This window comes from Anabrus simplex, chromosome 6, assembly GCF_040414725.1.
Source record: "Anabrus simplex isolate iqAnaSimp1 chromosome 6, ASM4041472v1, whole genome shotgun sequence".
In the NCBI taxonomy this organism is placed as follows: Eukaryota; Metazoa; Arthropoda; class Insecta; order Orthoptera; family Tettigoniidae; genus Anabrus; species Anabrus simplex.
In genome coordinates, this window is record NC_090270.1 from 280,686,101 (window position 1) to 280,705,877 (window position 19,777).

At 41.5% G+C, this 19,777-nt stretch overlaps 1 protein-coding gene across 2 annotated transcripts in view; it reads left to right on the forward strand.

Moving 5' to 3' along the window:
- Positions 1-19,777, forward strand: part of LOC136875743 (tripartite motif-containing protein 3) — a 134,609-nt gene that overhangs the window by 15,292 nt on the left and 99,540 nt on the right. The window contains exon 1 of one of the 2 annotated variants that reach the window (XM_067149320.2): positions 13,534-13,589. The exons of the other annotated variant lie outside the window; for it this stretch is intronic. Coding sequence (XP_067005421.2) covers positions 13,576-13,589 — 14 coding nt within the window. The 5' untranslated portion in view covers positions 13,534-13,575. Of the gene's footprint in view, positions 1-13,533; positions 13,590-19,777 lie in introns of those variants that run through there. 2 annotated transcript variants of the gene reach the window in all.

The following is a 19,777-nucleotide window of genomic DNA, read 5'->3' on the forward strand; positions in this document are numbered from 1 at the left end:
TAACGCCGGAAGTAAAGGAGTTTTTAACTTACTACGTGGACGATCTAATTCTGGCAACTAAAACATTTACAGAACATTGTGACAAGCTTGAAAGGTTGTTTCGAAACCTAAGAGCCACTGGATTTAAGATCAACCTTACAAAATCAAAATTCTGTCAAGAAGAGGTCCTATTCGTCGGTCACATGATAGACGGTACAGGAGTACGGCCAAACCCAGTTAAGATCCAGGCCATATGCGATTTTCCCCGACCGAAGCGTATAAAGCACGTCAGACAATTTCTTGGTATGGCGCAGTTTTTCTCTAACCATTGTCAAGGATATACCCAGACCGCCGCACCTTTACAGGATTTGTTAAAGATCAACAACAGGTGGAAATGGGATGAAAAGGCAGAGAGAGCATTCCAAGAATTAAAGACCTTGTTAACCAAAAGCATCAAATTAGGCTATCCGAACTATGAAAAAGAATTTATAATACAGTCAGACGCATCTAATGTTGGCATCGGAGCTTGTTTGTACCAAGAAGAAGAAGGAACACCCCCCAAAAGAATATATCTAGCATTCACTAGCCGAAAATTGAGGAGCCACGAGGTTAACTATACCACGACAGAACAGGAGCTGTTAGCAATCATTTACGCCTTACAGCAATGGAGAAAAACTATTTACGGATACCCAATAACGGTCAGATCAGACCATAAGGCATTAACGTTTGGATTGAAAGCTGCAATGACTAATGAGCGGATAACAAGGTGGATGTTGTTCACGCAGCAATTCCAGATAAAAATCGAGTATTGTAAGGGAAAGGAAAACATCCTTGCTGACGCCTTAAGTCGTAACCCTGTGGAGAAAGAGGAAGTAATTCATAAAATAGAATTGGTCCCGGAAGATGAAGAAACATTAGAGAAACTACTGAACCTAGTACACTTGCAGCGTCAAGACGAAAGGTTGAAACAAATTATAGATAAATTGGAAGACGGAAACCGTGAAAGTGAAACAAGGTCGAGGATTGCGAAAATCTACAGCTTAGAGCAAGGAATACTAATGGCTAGAACAGGTAAAGGTCATAAAAGGATACGTATAGTACTACCTTCGATGTTATACAAGGAAGTAATCTGGCACATACATAGGATTACAGGTCACGGTGGCGTAGAAAAGGTAACCCAAGTCATACTCGAGAAATTTACTTGGAAAGGCATTCAAAGGACTGTGAGGAATACAGTAAGAACATGCGACATATGCCAGAAGGTCAAACATGGCAGTGGTACAGTAAGACACGAACCCAGAGCTATACTACCGCATAAAGCTCGAGAATTATATGCTATAGATATCTTTGGCAGACTCCCAACTGCCAGAAAGGGACATAAGTACATAGTCGTAGTGATGGATGTGTTCTCTAAATATGTGTCGTTACAACCAATTCAACGCGCCAACACAAAACAGGTATTACAACGTCTAATCAAAAACACCTTACCTAGTATGGGAAAGCCTGAGAAATTACTGTCAGACAGAGGGACACAATTTACGTCGCTTCAATTCAGAGAAACCATGGAAGAGTTAGGAATTAAACACATTCTTTGCTCGGTGAGACATCCAGCGTCCAATCCTGTTGAAAGATGCATGAAAGAAATAGCGAAGTTCTGTCGAATCTATTGTCCAAACCAACACTGGAGGTGGTTAGAGGTAATTGGAATAATAGAAGACAGCATGAATAACACAATACATGAATCCAGCGGACAAATACCTAAAATTATTCACCATAGTATTAAACCTAAGAGACCTTGGGACACAGTTATTCACCTACCTGCTGAACCTTAGATATCAACGAAATTAACAAACTGGTTCGAGAGAGAATGTACAGACAAGCACAGAGAAGGTTAAGGAGAGTACAGCATAAGAAATTCAAACCTGAGTTGAAGAAAGGCGACCTTGTATTAATAAAGAAACCCGCAATTTCCAGTGTAACGAACAAAATCTTCGCGAAATTCTTGCATTTATTCGAAGGACCATTTATGATCAACCGTTCATTCAGAAATAATGCATACGAAATTCACGACTTAAATGGAAACAGTAAAGGAGTACATAACAGTGCAAACATCAAGTTATATTTCAAGGAATAGAGAAGTGGCAGACCATCTCATGTGATGACGAAGCAAAGAAGTATAGATTGAAGCCACTTACATCATGAATGAACAGATTGTTCCGAAGAAAGGAGTAATAATATAAATGAGAACTTATAAAGAACAGTGAAAAGTCCCATTATAAGAAGGAAGGCGAATATAATAAATATATAGCAAGCCATATATTTCTTTCAACGCAGGGGAAGTTAATGTGCCGTTTCACAGTTCTTTTTAAGAGCTGTAGTAACAAAGATGGAGTCTCTGCGATCAAAATGTCAAATAAAATGCATTTAACGTCAGTACGGGCCGAAATGTAAGTCTTTTCGTCGGTCGGTTACGGAAATGACCGCGTATAGAAGGCGCAGAAAAAAATGACAAATGGACATTATTTAAAACCATTATTCAAGAAAAAAAATGCTCATCACTTATTATATAATCTGACTTCGATGTGTTAAGAAGACGCAAGACTAGATTTGAAAGGGATTATCCAGCGGAGCTAAATACTATAAATTGGAAACGAAAGATAATTTGCGACTACACGCCAATCTGCTGATATCAAGATTTAAACGCTGCGCGGGAGATTAAATACGCAAAAAGAAGAGATAAATAGACTACAGTAGAACTACGTCACGAAGTGGCGCAGGTCCTCAATAAAATTTTCCCGATACTGTTTAATGTTGAAGGACACCTACTGACCAGTTGTTGAGTGCATTTACGCCAATAAAAAGATAGCGGAAAGAAATTTATTTTCAAATTGAAATATATACAGAACATCTGTCTTAGTCGATTTTGAACTAGTTTATTGGATCAACTGTACCCTAACGAAATCTATGCAATCTGAGCAACGCAAGAGATATATTAATTGGAAGATGTCAGCAATGAATCAAATATTCTATTATTGTTCTGTTTCATACGCACGAGTCTTCACCATGGGTCTGTAAGGGAGCAAGGCGATGCTGCTTGGATCCTGACGAGGCGATACGATGTTGGCTGTCCCGGATGACCTGTGATCAGTGTTGAGAAGCTACGATGTACCCGACCACTTCTGGAGGAACCAGATGACGAGATCCTAATCTCAGATGACCGGAGATGAGGAAACATCGAGACCATCTTGAGCAAAGCTAAGTCCATTACCTAAGTCGTTTTCGTAAGTAAGAGTATATTATTTCTTTTATTGCATGTTGATGTTTGTTTTGTGCTAAGACTGTGCGTGGATAAACGTATTGCTGATGTGATTGGAAGTAGGTATTCATCCATATGGTATGTTAATTCCACTTGTAGGCGTGGTCACCAAGTGATTGTGCGATCGTAATGTTTTCCAGTGATATGTGAGGAGAGACAGCGAGAGTTATTATTATTACCAGTGTTGAGTAGTGCGTGAAGTTGGCATTAATACCTGTGTGTCCTAATTTAAGCAATGTCAATCAGTTCGAGATCGTATATAGGATGTGTTTTATGAAGGAATATGGCAGTAGACTACTCCAAGTTCATGTTAAATTTGGCACTATGACAGTAGTAAGTAAAGTAGGCATTTTATGAATGTCACGGCACGTTGATGTGTAAGTTAAGGTTGTGATTTACATATGATGAAGTGAAAGAGTTGTTATATATGAAATATGTGTATATTAACGCGTCATAGATATGATATATGGATGTTAATGATTTATGATGGTGGTAGTTATTGTTTTCTTCGAGAGAGAAATAGTCATAGTGGTGCGAAGTGAGATCTAGTCATTTCAAATGATGTTTCGGAGGGTGTCACAGAATTCTCGCCAATTCAATGTAATAATTCTGGATCATACGCATTGTACATAGCTGAGGATATGATCTCGAGACGAGTAGTGCAATGTTTCTTTTCATCCATGTTAGGATTACCTAGAGAATCATATATGTACTCAAGATACGATTTGAGCTTTCACTGATTTACTTAGGATGATCTTGAAAATTCTCACGGTGTATAACTTTATTTCTGGATAAATTTCAACCTATAGGCTGATCACTGGTGACCTAGATTTTCAAAGAGAATTAATTTTTTTAGTCGGTGATAGTGTCATCTGACCATGTAGATTTTCCGTTGATAGTATGTGTTATGATAGCTACATATGATATGTGTGGTGACGTTTTTTTTGTTTTGTTTTTTTTGCAACCATGTACGCACGTAGTCTGATAATCAATAAGCTAAGGTCATATTACCTTAAGTTCATAAATTAAATCTTGCGATAATGTTACTTGTAGGGTGATTACGACTTACAATGGACGTAGCTTGGCTCATGATATGTGACACAAGGAAATATGAGCGTCTAAGAGGCAACTAAGTAGGCAGAAGTGAATGTTTAAAATGTAAAACATACAAGAGAGTACTTGTCAAATCAAATCTGAAGAAGAGCTTGGTGATAGCCTCATTGAGAGTCCTAAACCTGCATCTAGACAAACAGTCAGTGAAAATTTAGGAATGTGACAGTTTATAGAGTAAGGATTAGGTGGTAACTAACAGAATCCCAAGAATAATTGATTCAGACAACTTGAACTCCATTTCTTGACTGAACATTAAAAATCGGCAATTCTACTAGCGTTTCTTTATTTTCTCAAGAGAGTGTCACTAGAAATACTGAAAATAGTAGTTAATACAATTTTTATTTTCTTCTTTGAGGATGCATCCTATATTCTTAGTATACTTGATTTTAATGTTTATTTTCTTGCCAGTATGGCACATGTAAATACCATTATCTGTATTCACATTAATTTATTTTGTTATCACCCAGCTTTGTAGGTGAGTTGTATACGAAGGAAAACATAGCTTTTTCAAAAATTTCCCAGATGTTACATGGAATTTATGCTAATAAGTTATGATTTTGGAGATTAATGGGCTTATGAAAGGAAATAATATGATCCGAGAAGACATTTATTTAGGATGAATTCGGAAGATGTAATTTTTCTGAAAGTTGTTGACGGATATAGACTATAGGGTTGACAATGAGTCACTCATTTCAAGAACAACTTCATTGGTAAAAATTTGCGATAATTTTCTTGAATATTTGACTTAATATTTAAAATAAATATGGAATAGTGAAACCTAAACACTCTTTCTCTGTGTTCTTAGAATAAGAATTAGTTGTAAGACTGTAGTAGTTTCAAGCGACGACAATTTCTATAAGAGTTAATAAGAATATGGTACCTAACTAGATACGAGTAAGAGACGTCTTTCTGCGTTAGTTAGAAACTACCATTAATCGACCTGGACGTTTTTCTATTACGGAACTCACACCCGTAGAACTCAGTCACCAGATTCATTGAATTTAGAGCTAGTCAGGATCTCTTGAGTCCATGCCTGGACGCGGGAACGGCGCAAATAATAATAATAATAATAATAATAATAGATGTTAATTGAAATGTGGCATTCGTATGAGTAGTCTGTTGATAAATATTAATTCGGCATGATTGAACTAGCTGTGTGTTGCACTGTGCCTGTGTGTTCGTTTTTTAATAAGCTTTGTTTCAGAGGCAGGTGGTAGACCTGGGTGGTCATCCATCCGGGTACTGACCATACCCAATGTTGCTTAACTGCAGGAGTGGGGCCCTGCCGCTGTTTTTACACGAGAACATTATTAGTTCTCGTGTGCCGGCTGTTATTGGCACTATAAATTTTGAAAAACCGTACAGCACGTATTTTGCAGCTTTGTGGGCGTCCCGCCTCGGCGTCCTGTTGGTTTCCAGTGCTTCGGTTATGGTGATTTTGACTTATTGTTTTGTGGGTTTAGCGGAAAGTAATTGTGGTTTTTGAGCAGGTTGTTGTGGTTTAGATCTGTTTGTAGGGTTGGTACAAGGCTAGAAGGCTGGTATTGTCTTAGTGGGAACTGGATTTTGGTAGGAAGTGAGAAGTTTTCGTTGATCTTGTTGGGCTTGGCGGGATTTATACTTGGTTGGGGGTGGGGTTGGAGGTGGGGGTCAGGGGCGTGTTGGCACTGGGGGTGTGGGTATGGGGAGTGGTAGACTGGTTTGGACAATGCAGTGACGGTGTACTAAGGGGAAGCATGTGCCTCCACTTGTATAACTGCGTGCCTTTTGGCCTATATTTTAAAAAAAAGGTTCCTAGGAGGAAACCATAATTTAATTTCTTCGATTGCAAATGTTAAAAACATTTAAGCTCTTTAAGTCTTTTTTTATTAAATGATATTGTTATTGGTTTTACGTCCCACTAACTAAGTATACTGTTTTCGGAGTTGTCGAATTACCGGAATTTAGTACAGCACGAGTTCTTTTACGTGCCAGTAAATTACCGATACTAGGCTGACGTATTTGAGCACCTTCAACTACCACCGGACTGAGCCGGGACCGAACCTGCCGAGTTGGGGTCAAAAGGCCAACGCCTCTACCGTCTGAGTCACTCAGTCCAGCACGAGTTATGAAGTCGAAATAGTTCCTTCTAAGATCTTTAGAAATGGAACGGTTTTGGACAGTTCTCTGCCAGTTAACTCAAACGATCTTTTGTATGACTTTACCCCATCGGTACGATGGTGTTCCTCTTCGTCTCAGTTGGTCTCGAGGATTCCACTCCAAACTCAGTTTCGTTCATCTCTCGTCCTTCATGCACCGAGCAAGTGGCTGCGGGGCTTGAGTCGCGTAGCTATCAGCTTGCATCCGGGAGATAGTGGGTTCGAATCCCACTGTCGCCAGCCCTGAAGATGGTTTTCCGTGGTTTCAAATTTTCATACCAGGCAAATGTTGGCGCTGTACCATAATTGAGGCCACGGCAGTTTCCTTCCCACTTCTAACCATTTCCTGTCTTAACATCGTTATAAGACCCATCTGTGTCGGTGCGACGTAAAGCAAATTATAAACAAATAAAAATAATACATATAAAGTATCGTCTTTCATGCTACCAACATGGCCGGTCCTCTACCATTTCAAGGCAACTGTCGCTCTAGGGCATCATTAACTCGTGTGACTGATCTGATATCTTCTGCCGTCTTCCTGTCTTTCCACGTAAAACCTACCAACGTTGACCTCTCCATACCTCTTTAGGAAGTTCTGACTTTGAAGTTCTGACTTTTCCTTTTGTAAATTCGTTCAGTGTCCAGGGTTCACAGCCGTAAGTCAGTACAGGGAGAATACACTGATTAGATACTTTTTTCTGTCTGCCTCTGTGGTGTAGTGGTTAGTGTGGTTGGCTGCCCGGCTCTGACACGAAATTTGAAAAGTGGTACGAGGGCTCAGTTGACCTCCCGAGGGGAGTTCGATTCTCACTTCAGCCTTCTTCGAAGTGGTTTTCTATGGTTTTCCCACTTCTCCGCGAGGCAAATGCCGGGATGGTACCTAACTTAAGGCCATGGCTCCTTCCTCTCCTCTTCCTTGCCTATCTCTTCCAATATTCCCATCCCCCCAGCCCTCACAAGGCCCTGGGTGGCCAGTTGAATCCCATCAACCCAAAGTCTCACGCTCCAGGACACTGCCCTTGAGGTGGTAGTGGTGGGATTCCTCGCTGAGTCCGAGAAAAAACAACCCTGGTGGGTTAAACGGATTAACGGATTAAGAAAGAAAGAAAGAAAGAAAGAAAGAAAGAAAGAAAGAAAGAAAGAAAGAAATACTCCTTTCTTCATATTTACAGGCATAGCCTATTTGATCTGAAGGCTGCTGAGTGCTTGTAAATCTAACTTGAAGTATGGCATTGTACATCGCTATTATATATTAAAACTATACGAACTTAACCATTTTTACAAACGTACCAAACCAAACCCCATGGTCCCGAATGGCCATTGTCTACCATGCTCAGCCTGAAGGCCTGCAGATTACGAGGTATGGTGTGCTCGGCACGGCGAATCCTCTCGGCCGTATTCTTGGCTTTCTAGACCAAGGCCGCTATCTCGCCGTCAGATTGTAATCACGTACGCTGAGCGGACCTCGAATCAGCCCTTAGATCCAGGTAGAAATCTCCGATCAGGCCCGGAATGGAATCCGACGCCTCCGCCTTACTAAAATACAGACAATTTATTTATGTACTGTAGTCTCTTACCTCTGATATGGTGTCCAGGAAGTGTCTGGGCTCTCCGGGCTAAGAGAATACTTTCCAATGGTGTGTTGGACTGTCTTGGGAAGCTACTGCTAACAGTCTACGGACGACACCTTTTCCCAGTTCTGAAGTAGGTCATCACATGGCTTGTTCGGATTCTGTTGAGTGTCAACCATGTCGTACGAGGTAGATCAAGTTCCTCTGGTTTCAGTCACCACCGATCTGCACTTAGGGCAGCCGCCCAGGTGACAGATTCTCTATCTGTTGTTTTCCTAGTCTCGTCTTAAATAAATTGGAAATAATTTGGAAGTTTATTGAACATCTCCCTTGGTAAATGATTGCAATCCCTAAGTCCTCTTCCTATAAACGAATATTTGCCCCAATTGATCCTCTTGAATTCCAAATTTATCTTCATATTGCGATCTTTCCTACATTTAAAAGCTCCACTCAAGCTTATTCGTCTGCTAATATTATTCCACACCATTTCTCCACTGACAGCTCGGAACATACAACTTAGTCGAGCAGCTCGTCTCCTTTCTCCCAAATCTTCCCAGCCCAAAGTTTGCAACATTTTCGTAACGTTACTCTTTTGTCGGAAATCACCCAGAACAAATCGAGCTGCTTTGGATTTTTTCCACTGGCGACTTCTGACTTCTGGTTTAGGAGATGTAACCGACAAAAATGGAAACATCAACGCAAACAGACCGTCATTCCAAACACATTTCTCAAGAGAAAACAACAAACAGGGCCAACAGAAAAGTTTATTTAAAATCTCACATCCACCACTCCAATGGTCTGTTTCATACATACGAAATCTGTTGAAATGATGAACACACTACTTAAGTTGTGTAGTTACATTCTGCTTTTCTCCTTAAAAGAAAGCATATTAAATGTTTCTCTTAATAATCGTTCGATTACACAATGGTTAGAATAATTCATTTCAGATTGCGCGGTAGATACGCGTGACCCTGGCGCTCCTACACCCATGCCTGATGAACTACTCTCGGATCGGTGTGATGCCATTTCAAAATCGCATCATTCCCGCTTTTTCTTTGTTTGATAATTTCACTACAAGCACACGAAACTAAATTATTTATAATATTACAACACACATTTGTAATATTTTAAATTTATTGCACAAGAAAAGAACCGCTCACAAGCAAGAAGTCCAGTATTTCACGAAATAACAAATAAATCCTGGCTACGCGCGATATTTTACAGGATTCTAGCTTGCACCGCTCTCTTGGCGGATGTGGCTGTTCGTTCCGCATTCCAACCCACGGCTGAGATCGACAACGAACAAGGGTTCACCTATCGTACTGCCATCTCTGGAGTAGTTTGGCAATAATGAACAGTCTCTAACTAGCCATGCTCGTTACTTCCATCGCTGACTATCGATAACTGTGGGTTTGAATTTTATATAAAAAAACTTCCATGAAAATATTAGCAATGAATATTTATTGTTCGTTGAAAATACAAGGGATGAAACACATCAATCGCATGTAGACTATGGAAAATTCCCTACTGATTTTTTCCAATTCTCGAATCAAGTAATCCTGGTGAGGGGCCCCATACACTGGAGCCATACTCTAATTGGGGTCTTACCAGAGACTTATATACCGTCTCCTTTACATCCTTATTACAACACTTTAATAACCTCATAACCATGTGCAGAGTTCTGTACCCTTTATTTACAATACCGTTTGTTTTATATATGAGGCACTGCTCAGTCTTCTGGCTGATCACTTTTTCAAGTGGCAATGAACCACCGTGACAGAATTCGGCGTTAGAGTACTCGTTGGACTAAAGCAATGTAGTTACGACATTTACTAATAAGAGGAGGCTTCATTGCGGGTGAATGGGGAGGGGCCTGAGGACCTGAACCATGGACACTGAGGAAAGAGGAAGAAAGAAGACTGGACGTATTTGAGATGGTGATTAGGAGGAGGATGGAGGGGATGACATTGGTAGAGAAAGTGAGAAATGACGAGGTGCTGAGAAGAGTGGGGAAAGAGAGAGAACTATTAAAGGTAATCAGGGGGAGGAAACACAAATTGGTTTGGACATTGGATGAGAAGAGATTATTTACTGATGGATGCAATGGAAGGAACGGTGAATGGAAGAGGGAGAAGAGGACGCAGAGAATACCAGATGGTTGATAGTATAAGATAGATGCCAATTATGAGAAAACGAAGAGGGTAGCAGGTGACTTGCCCCAGGGCAGAACACTGCTGTTGATGATGTGAGTGTGGTGAGGTACTATTAAACCATTCTTGAAACCGTACCGTACCTGATAATCAAATAGCCTCAGCTATCGTGTGACCGGCTCTATGGCGTGCTGGCCTTTGGTCCAGGGGGTCCCGGGGTCGATTCCCGCCCGGGTAAGGGATTTTAGCCGGGCTGAGTGGCTCAGACGGTTGAGGCGCTGGCCTTCTGACCCCCACTTGGCAGGTTCGATCCTGGCTCAGTTCGGTGGTATTTGAAGGTGCTCAAATACACCAGCCTAGTGTCGGTAGATTTACTGGCACGTAAAAGAACTCCTGCGGGACAAAATTCCGGCACCTCGGCGGCTCCGAAAACCGTAAAAGAGTAGTTAGTGGGACGTAAAGCAAATAACATTATTATTATTATTATTATTATTATTATTATTATTATTATTATTATTATTATTATTATTATTAAGGGATTTTAACCTTCATTGGTTAATTCCGATGGCTCGGGGGCTGGGTGTGTGAGCCGTCTTCATTATTATAATTCATCGTAGGTAGGGCCCCATCCTTACAGACGCGCGTCAACTCGAAATACCTTCACTAGGCCTCTTCGGAGGCTACACGCCATTATTATTATTATTATTATTATTATTATTATTATTATTATTATTATTATTATTATTATTATTATTATTATTATAACTACCGTGTGCAAGTGCAGACATTGTGATTTGGCACAATCTAGGCTGCTCACGCATCAATTTTGACGTCCTGTTTTATTCAACCAGATGGTCGATCACTGGCTGAGTTTTAATAATTTTGTCGGGTAATCGTCCTCATGGTGTAGGGGTAGCGTGCCTGCCTCTTACCCGAAGGTCCCGGGTTTGATTCTCGGCCAGGTCAGGTTACCTAGATCTGAGAGGTGGTTCGAGGTCAATTCAGCCTACGCGATTACAATTGAGGAGCTACCTGATGGTGAAATAGCGGCCCTGATCTAGAATAACGATTGAGAGGATTCGTCGTGCCGACCACAGGACACCCCGCAATCTGCAGGCCTTGGTTTGTCGCTTGGCAGGCCCAGGCCCTTCGGAGGTGGTGGTGATTATTGTTTTAAGAGGAAGTACAACTAGGCAACCATCCTCTATATAACACTAATCAGAGGGATAATATGGAAGGGGTCCGACACTTCGAAAATTGAAGGTATCAGCCAAAGAAAGACAAGGGCCACGAAGGGCGTAAAAATGAAAGCGTCGGGGTCGGGAAAGAAAAAGAGTTGACAAGGGAGGTCGGATAGGATAGATGAAAGTGAGGAGCCTGGCACAAGTAAGTGGAAGCAATGTCAGGACTCAGCTGAGGGCCCCGTGGTCGCCAACTCACGCTCCAAAGTTAAGAGCCTCTGGGGCCCCTTTTAGTCGCCTCTTACGACAGGCAGGGGATACCGTGGGTGTTATTCTACCGCCCCCACTCACAGGGGGAGGGGCCCTTCGGAGCTGTTGCGCCATGGGGTTTGGCTTGGTTTGCGTAATCACTAAATGTGGCACCATAGATAATTTACATGCCGAAATCGTACGACATGCCTTTGCTGGCAAGATTTAGTGCTTACAGTGCATTATGTCTTCTGGTATGGGCTAGAATAAATTTGTTAGTTTCATTGACCTGTCTCAGTCTCATCCTTGGGTTTGACAATATGAGGGTGGTCGAGGTATGAGCGATGCTAATACACAAGAACCTCGTTTATCCGGCCCTCATTAATCCGGATCTCCGGTTTATCCGAATCGAAAATAATAAAAAAATATTTTTACTTGTATAGTATTTCCTTTCCGTCAAGGATAGTTAAGGACAGGAATTGGAAGTAATTCGGTCACGGTCTATCAAAGGTACTGTCCCGGCGTTCACCGGAAATTGAGAATGGGAAACCGTGGAAAATCATTCCCAGCACGGCCGAGGTGGGATTCGAACCCACGCTCTTCTGAATGCAACGCACTATTAATTCACTGATGAATTTAAAAATGAAACCGGCGCTCCATCAGAAGAAACAATGACTCATGGAGAGGCAACAATGCAGCTGGACAAACTGATGGCCTATTTAGAGTCCCAGACTGAAACCACACCGGCAGAACTGATGTTAGTAAAACGTCTTCGTGATCGAGCTGCGCGCAAACGCTATACAAATGTAAAACAGAAAAAACTCACACATTATTTTAGTGCATGAAACAGAGTCGCAAATGTAAGAAAAGTGTTCTCATATTTTTTTGTACAATTGAAAAAGGTATTAATGTACAAGGTATGTTAATAGTTATATAACATGTACTGTATGTGTATTTTAGTTTTCTCGGATTATCCGCATTTTCGATAATCAGGATCAGTTCCGGTCCCACTTAATCCGGATAAACGAGGTTCTTGTGCAATACCATTTCTTATGCAGCCAGTCCCTGTTAGGAATGGTGTCAAAATATCACTCATAGAGTCGGTTGGTCCGTGCATTTCAGTGGGCTTGGGAGACTGACATGAAATAGCAACTTCTGGCTCAGTGAGAAAAACAACGGGAAACTGCCTCACTCCTCATTTCCCTAGTATGCCTCTTCATTGACGCCTAGGCTATCTTTGACAGCTGTTGGCGGAACTGTAGAAGATCAAACCAACCTTCGGGCTGAATACCCAGCATACATCGTACGACATGGAGTTCTGAATGGACTTATTTCGCCCACCAAATCTGTTGAAAATTGATCCTATGTTCAACCAAGGAGCTGTTTAGAGTGGAGGATGTCTGGAACGGAGGCTGTTAATTCTAGTGTCAGTGATGTCCTCACTGGTGGTTGTCGATGATCATCTTGTATTCCTTCATGAGGTACTTTTCCTTCTCAGATGAGGTGGATGAATGTCTCAGGACCGAAAGTGAGAATGTTCGGGTAGACTTGACTGTATAATACGCATTGTCTGATTTAGCTGAGCAGCTTAGTAACTCACCAGTACTTGACTGGCCAGATTAAAAATGTGGTTGTTTATTTATTCAAAACAATAAGAAATTTGGATCGATAATAATCAAGACCATCTATAGCGCTTGTAAGCTGTCAGATACGACCCATGTCTAGATCACGTCAAGATTCACTTTGTCATAAGGAGATAAGATAAATTAAAATTATACCTCCATATTTTGATAGTTAGAATGACAGAACTGATATCAGTTTAATCTCAAACTGTGTGATAGGATCACATCACCAATAAACCTCTCGAGAAAACAAGCAATGGACTCCTCATTGTGAGTAGAATGTTTTATATTTCTCAGTTTTTCTATGAGACAGTTCTCTTTCAAATTTCTGAGCTAGATTAAAGTAATTCCTAGTAAATGTGAATTTACCTGAAAAAAACAATTTCAGCCCACTAAGATTTAGAAAATGCTATAAACACACCCGTCAGATTACTGTAGTTATCATGGATTATTCTGTTTTTTTCCGAGCGTTAAGGAGCAATTATCGTCAACGCGTCAAGTCTATACGTTGACCGGCAGGGTAGGAGAGGTGGTAGTATAAAATTTATAATCACTAGGTTAGGTGCCAAAAGCCTGGAATCTATTCCAGACCTCTCCGCAGTGTTCGTATGGCATGACGACATATGACGCTGTTGATGGTGATTCGTTTACCGTATGGAGACGCCAAGCCTTGAACAGACTCCTTAGGACTTTTCGACAGGAATAGGCAATGTAGTTGAACCGGATTTCACCTCTCCCTAAGGCTACAGCGCGCTCAAAATGCACGTAATAATAATAATAATAATAATAATCGTATGGCCTCAGCTACCGTTTGCAGACATTTCGATTTGACGCCATCTGACTGTCTGCTCGTCAATTTCGACGTTCCAGTTTATTCTGTCTGCCATCTAGCGGACCTAGAGTAAACCGGATCTCTCTTGGGCGTCTATGACTGAGATTGAATTAATTTTGTCGGGTAAATACCAAATGTATTACCAGAGATCTTTTACATGCCGACATCGTACGACAAGGAGTGTCGAATGGACTTTTTTCCGCCCTTCAAAAATCCAACTACCTCTGCACGTATAAGATATACGAGATATCTACTCGTATATGCAATTTAAGGAAATATGACCACGTCTCATCATCTTTCCTAAAACTAGAGGCATCTTACCTTTCTTCGCGTTTCCATTACTTCTCAAATGCTTATAACAAAGATGCAAGGGCTCAATCATCAAACCTGCCCGTCATTCCTCACAATCGAACTGTCGCATATAACTCATTTTCTGTGTATGCCACACGAGGATGAAAGCGTTTACTGAATGTCGTCAGAGGAATACCAACCATAGTCTCATTTAAAAGAGCGTTAAGAGGTACAGCAGGATACGAGTGAACTGTGCATTTCTGCGTCTCCATTGATTGTGCTATTACAATATTATTACTAGCTATTATTATAAGTATGTCCTTCTTCTTCTTTGTTTCCAATTTGCTTTTATGTCGCACCGCCACAGATAGGTCTTACGGCGACGATGGGATAGGAAAGGCCTAGGAGAGCGGAGAAAGTGGCCGTGGCCTTAATTAAGATACAGTCCCAGCATTTGCCCGGTGTGAAAATGGGAAACCATGGAGAAACCATCTTCAGGGCTGCCGACAGTAGGGTTCGAATCCAGTTATCTTTCGGATGCAAGCTCACAGCTGCACGGCCAACTCGCCGGGTAGCATGTAGACTAGTATTTTGATTGTGTTTAACTGTGCTTTATCTAGTATTAACTACGGTAGTTATTGTCTGGCTCCATGGCTACATGGTTATTGTGCTGGCCTTTGGTCATAGGGGTCCCGGGTTCGATTCCAGGCAGGGTCGGGAATTTTAACCATCATTGGTTAATTTCGCTGGCACGGGGACTATATGTATGTGTCGTCTTCATCATCATTTCATCCTCATCACGACGTGCAGGTCGCCTACGGGAGTCAAATAAAAAAGCCCTGCACCTGGCGAGCCGAAGATGTCCTTGGACACTCTCTGCACTAAAAGCCATACTCCATATCATTTACCATATACGGTAGTTATTATGAATCGAATGTATAATAATTGTTTTAGTGTAAGAGAATGCCTAATTGCCTTAACTACGCTAATGAAGACATTTGTCTATCTATCTACTATCATATATCGCGTAATTAATTTCATTTCATTAACTCCTCTGATGAAATTGACGTCAGGGAGGCACCCGATCGCGCAGAGAAAAAGGAGAAGTGTTAAACGAACATCCGAGCGGTAAGGGGTAAGATACACCTTTATGGGTCAAAAATGGCGTTTTTTAAATCTTTCTTTTTAATGAATAAACTTTCCCCTTTGATCTATTGCCGACCCCGCGATGTAGGAGTTACGTGTCTGTCTCCCGGATTCTATTCTCGGCCAGGTCAGGAAATTTTACCAGGATCTGAGGGCTGGTTCGAGGTCCACTCAGCCTACGTGATTACAGTTGAGGATCTATTTGACGGTGAGATGACGGCTCCGGTCAAGAAAGCCAAGAATTACGGTCGAGAGAGTCCGTCGTGCTGACCACACGCGACCTCATAATCTGTAGGCCTTCGGGCTGAGCAGCGGTCGCTTGGTAAGCAATGGCCCTTCGGGGCAATTGCGCCATGGGGTTTGGGTTTAGTTTCTTTGTTGTAGTGGAATTCCCTTTAATCTCTCCTTCTTCAAAATATATGAGTACTTATGTCCACGTATGCAGCATGTTTGTCATTTCCCACGTGCCACTCTTGTGATATGTTTGTTGCTAATTTTCCGTAGGTTTCACTTTTAATTGTGGATCTCATTATAATTCAAAAACTAACTAGAAACGTTTTTCAGCTTATCCCAGTCGCTGGACCCACCCATTCTCATTATGTTTATGGCCGGGATTTTAAACCTGATGCCCTTCCTGACGTCACGTCACTTTTGATATCTCGACGCAGGATCGACCGAGATTCGAACCTCAGCCTTCCGGGTGGGAAGCCAGCAGCTAAGTCACTGAGCTAGTCATGCCACCACCCGCTATAAATGATAATGAATGTGTGCTAAAAATAAAACAAAATGTTTTCAAGTAGCCTTCACAGTCACTAAGAATGGTGTGAAAATGTTGCTCATACGGTTTGTTGGTGCATGCATTTCAGTGGGCTTGGCAGAATGACATGTAATAGCAAATTATGGCTCGGTGAGGAAAGCAACGGGAAAATCCCTCACTCATTTCAATAGTACGCCTCTTCAGTGATGCCTAGGCCGTATAAGACAGCTAATGGTCGAGCTGTTGCGGATCCAACCAGCCTTCGGGCTGACGACTGAACATATATACAAAAAATAAGGGGTGATAGAAAAAACAACCCTTGTCAATACAAAAACTTTTTTTCAAGAGAGTGAAAAAACATTACACCTTCATTCCTTAAAGGAATATAACACTGAAATTATAGGTTTACATTGCTTCATGTTTTATCAGTGTATTCTTTGTATTAGATTTAGTTCTTTAAGAAAACTTTTTAGTTATTGTGCGTTTTTTGGGACGTTCACGTTGACAAGGGTTATTTTTCCTAGAAATTAATCTCAGTAATGTGTACATAAACGACCTATAAGGCAACTGATGTTTGTATTTCTCCTAACAATAATATTATAATACCTAGGTATCCAAATAAAGCACCGAATCAAATCTTATAGCATTTTGAAATGCTATTTGTTCGGGGCGTCGACCTAAAGAGATCTTTTGCCCCTACTTGCACCATGTGATATGAAAATAGGTGTAATTAGAATGGAGGAAGTGTAGAGTGTTGAATGTGAGGAATTGAACGTTAAGGACACGACGATATTAATAATTTCACAATTAAAAACCCCTGACCCAGCCGGGAATCGAGGCCGGGGTCGCCGAGTGACAGGTGGGCGCGTTGCCCCCTACACCGCGGGGCCGTCATATTCTAGTTTTCAATAGACAAGTTTCTTTTAGTTCCTATTTCACCTGCCATCCATCTCTATTCGTCCTCACCGCTGCTATTATCTGACAGATCAACTTCAATATCATTATCGACTTCAGAATCTACGGCAACATGCATTTCAAGTGATTTGTTAAATAACACACTGCTGGTCTTCAACACACCATACAGTTTTTTTTTTTTTTTTTTCAAATTTCCAAGTTTTCCAGGATTAAGAGGAAGGGGGTCGTTGTAGAGTCTCTTCAGGTACAGTTCATTTGGCAGATTTGTCCTATTTCTTATAACATATGTCCTCCAAGCCCCATTGTAAGTATGTTTGACTGCGAGGAACTCGTGTTCTTGTGTTATTCTGAGCATATTCGAATTACCTGCAGTCATCTCCAACTCACTTGGCACTTATTTGTTTGCCTACATGGTTAACATGCAATTCACCTCTGAGTTTTGTTTTCTTGATTAGGTCCTTTTTATGAATTGCTCTCTTCCGCCTTCTGGGCCTAATATCAAGAGCTACACCATTCCAGCTGTTACCATCCATGTTGTTATTCCTTCAATGCAAGTGTTGCCAAATTTCTGAGAAAATCAATCCATGTCATTTGACAAGGGTCGTTCTTCCAGAATTGGCGCTTGACATAGGTTGTTTTTCCAGAACCACTGATATTATCAAATGCTATATTTTTGACAAGGCCTGTTTTTCTCGAAACCATAAGCATAAACAGATGCCAGACATCCTACACTCTCCGTTGATATCGATAAATCGTTTCCGACAAAAAAGCGACATGGGTTGTTTTTCTTATCAACCCTTCAATTGAATTCTATTAGATTTACGCTTGCGATGGGTGTAACTCCTCTCTTAAGGTGCCATGTGAAATTACAAGTGAAAGTTGCACAAAGAAATCCCCACGGTATTCACTTCGACAACCAGGATTGAAACCTTACCGGATAATCCACTGAATCATAATTTTCTTTCCGTAACTGTTTGACGTCACAATACCCCATACCGACGCCGATAGGTGATGGGCATGGCCTTAAATAAGGCAGAATCCGAGCATTTATCTCGTGTGAAAGTAAGGAGCCGCGGAAAGCCATCTTTGGGCTACTGACCGTGGATTTCGAACCTACCAACTTCCGACGGTAAGCTTACAGCTACACGACTCATACCTCGTAGCCTACTTCCTCGGTCTTCACAAATCTCTACCGCACATTCTTCTTTTTCCTCTACCCAGCTCGTTAGCTGCAATCGCTTAAGTGTGGCCAGTATCCAGTATTCAGGAGATGGTGGGTTCGAACCTCACTGTTGGCAGCCCTGAAGATTGTTCTCCGTGGTTTCCCATTTTCACACCAGGCAGATGCTGGGGCTATACCTTAATTAAGGCCACGGCCGCTTCCTTTCCACTCCTAGCCCTTTCATTTTCCTTCCTAGCCATAAAACCTATCTGTGTCGATGCGACGTAAAGCAACTTGCAAACATTTTTTTTAAAACCCTTCTTCCTCTTGTATCGCTTTTCCCAACCTGTGGAATCGCGGGTGTGAACTGTGTCGCATATTAGGATTTGGCCCTGTTTTACGGCCGGATACCCTTCCTGAAGCTAACCCTATATGGAGGGATGTATTCACTATCGTACGTTTCTGTTGTGTGTTGTGTTGTGTGAATATAAAGAGGAGAGTGTTAGGACTAACACAAACACCCAGTCTCCGAGCCAGAAGACTTAATCACACGCCATTAAAATCCCCGACCCCGATGGGAATCGAACTCGGGACACTCCGAAACGAAGGCCTCAACGTTGACCATTCTGCCAAGGCGTAAGACAAATCGCTACCACACATTATGCGATACACATATCTATTTACCTCGGTAACCACTTTACGGATCCTTTATCTTCGTTTTCTAGCTGATGACTTGTGTAATGGTCTTGCTAACGACAATCTATAGCACTCGGTATCACAAAAGCACAATGTTGTTGATATCGTTGAACATCTACTTCAGTATAGGCCTATGCCACAACAGCTGCTAATGCAAAGCTTTTTCCGCAGGATGATGGAAAGTTTATCACTGGGTTGTGCGAAAAGAGTCAGGCACGCCGAGATAACTGCTAATCCCTTGAAGATAACGATGTTCCGTTTTCATATTCTTTAATGGTATTAAAGGAGCTCGAGGAACATTGTTCTACGTTTTCCGTGCGATTATCAATAGCGGAGATACCGACACTAACTTAGCTTTTGAAGGGAACTATAGTCATTTATGATCAGGAAGATAATGGAAAGGTCACCGCGAGAAATTTGATATCCCATGGCTATGATCATGTAATCAACTGTCGAATTCAGCGAGAAACTGTGTGTTCCATGGCTATGAACATGTAATCAACTGTCGAATTCAGCGAGAAACTGGGTGTTCCATGGCTACGATCATGTAATCAACTGTCGAATTCAGCGAGAAACTGGGTGTTCCATGGCTATGATCATGTAATCAACTGTCGAATTCAGAGAGAAACTGTGTGTTCCATGGCTATGAACATGTAATC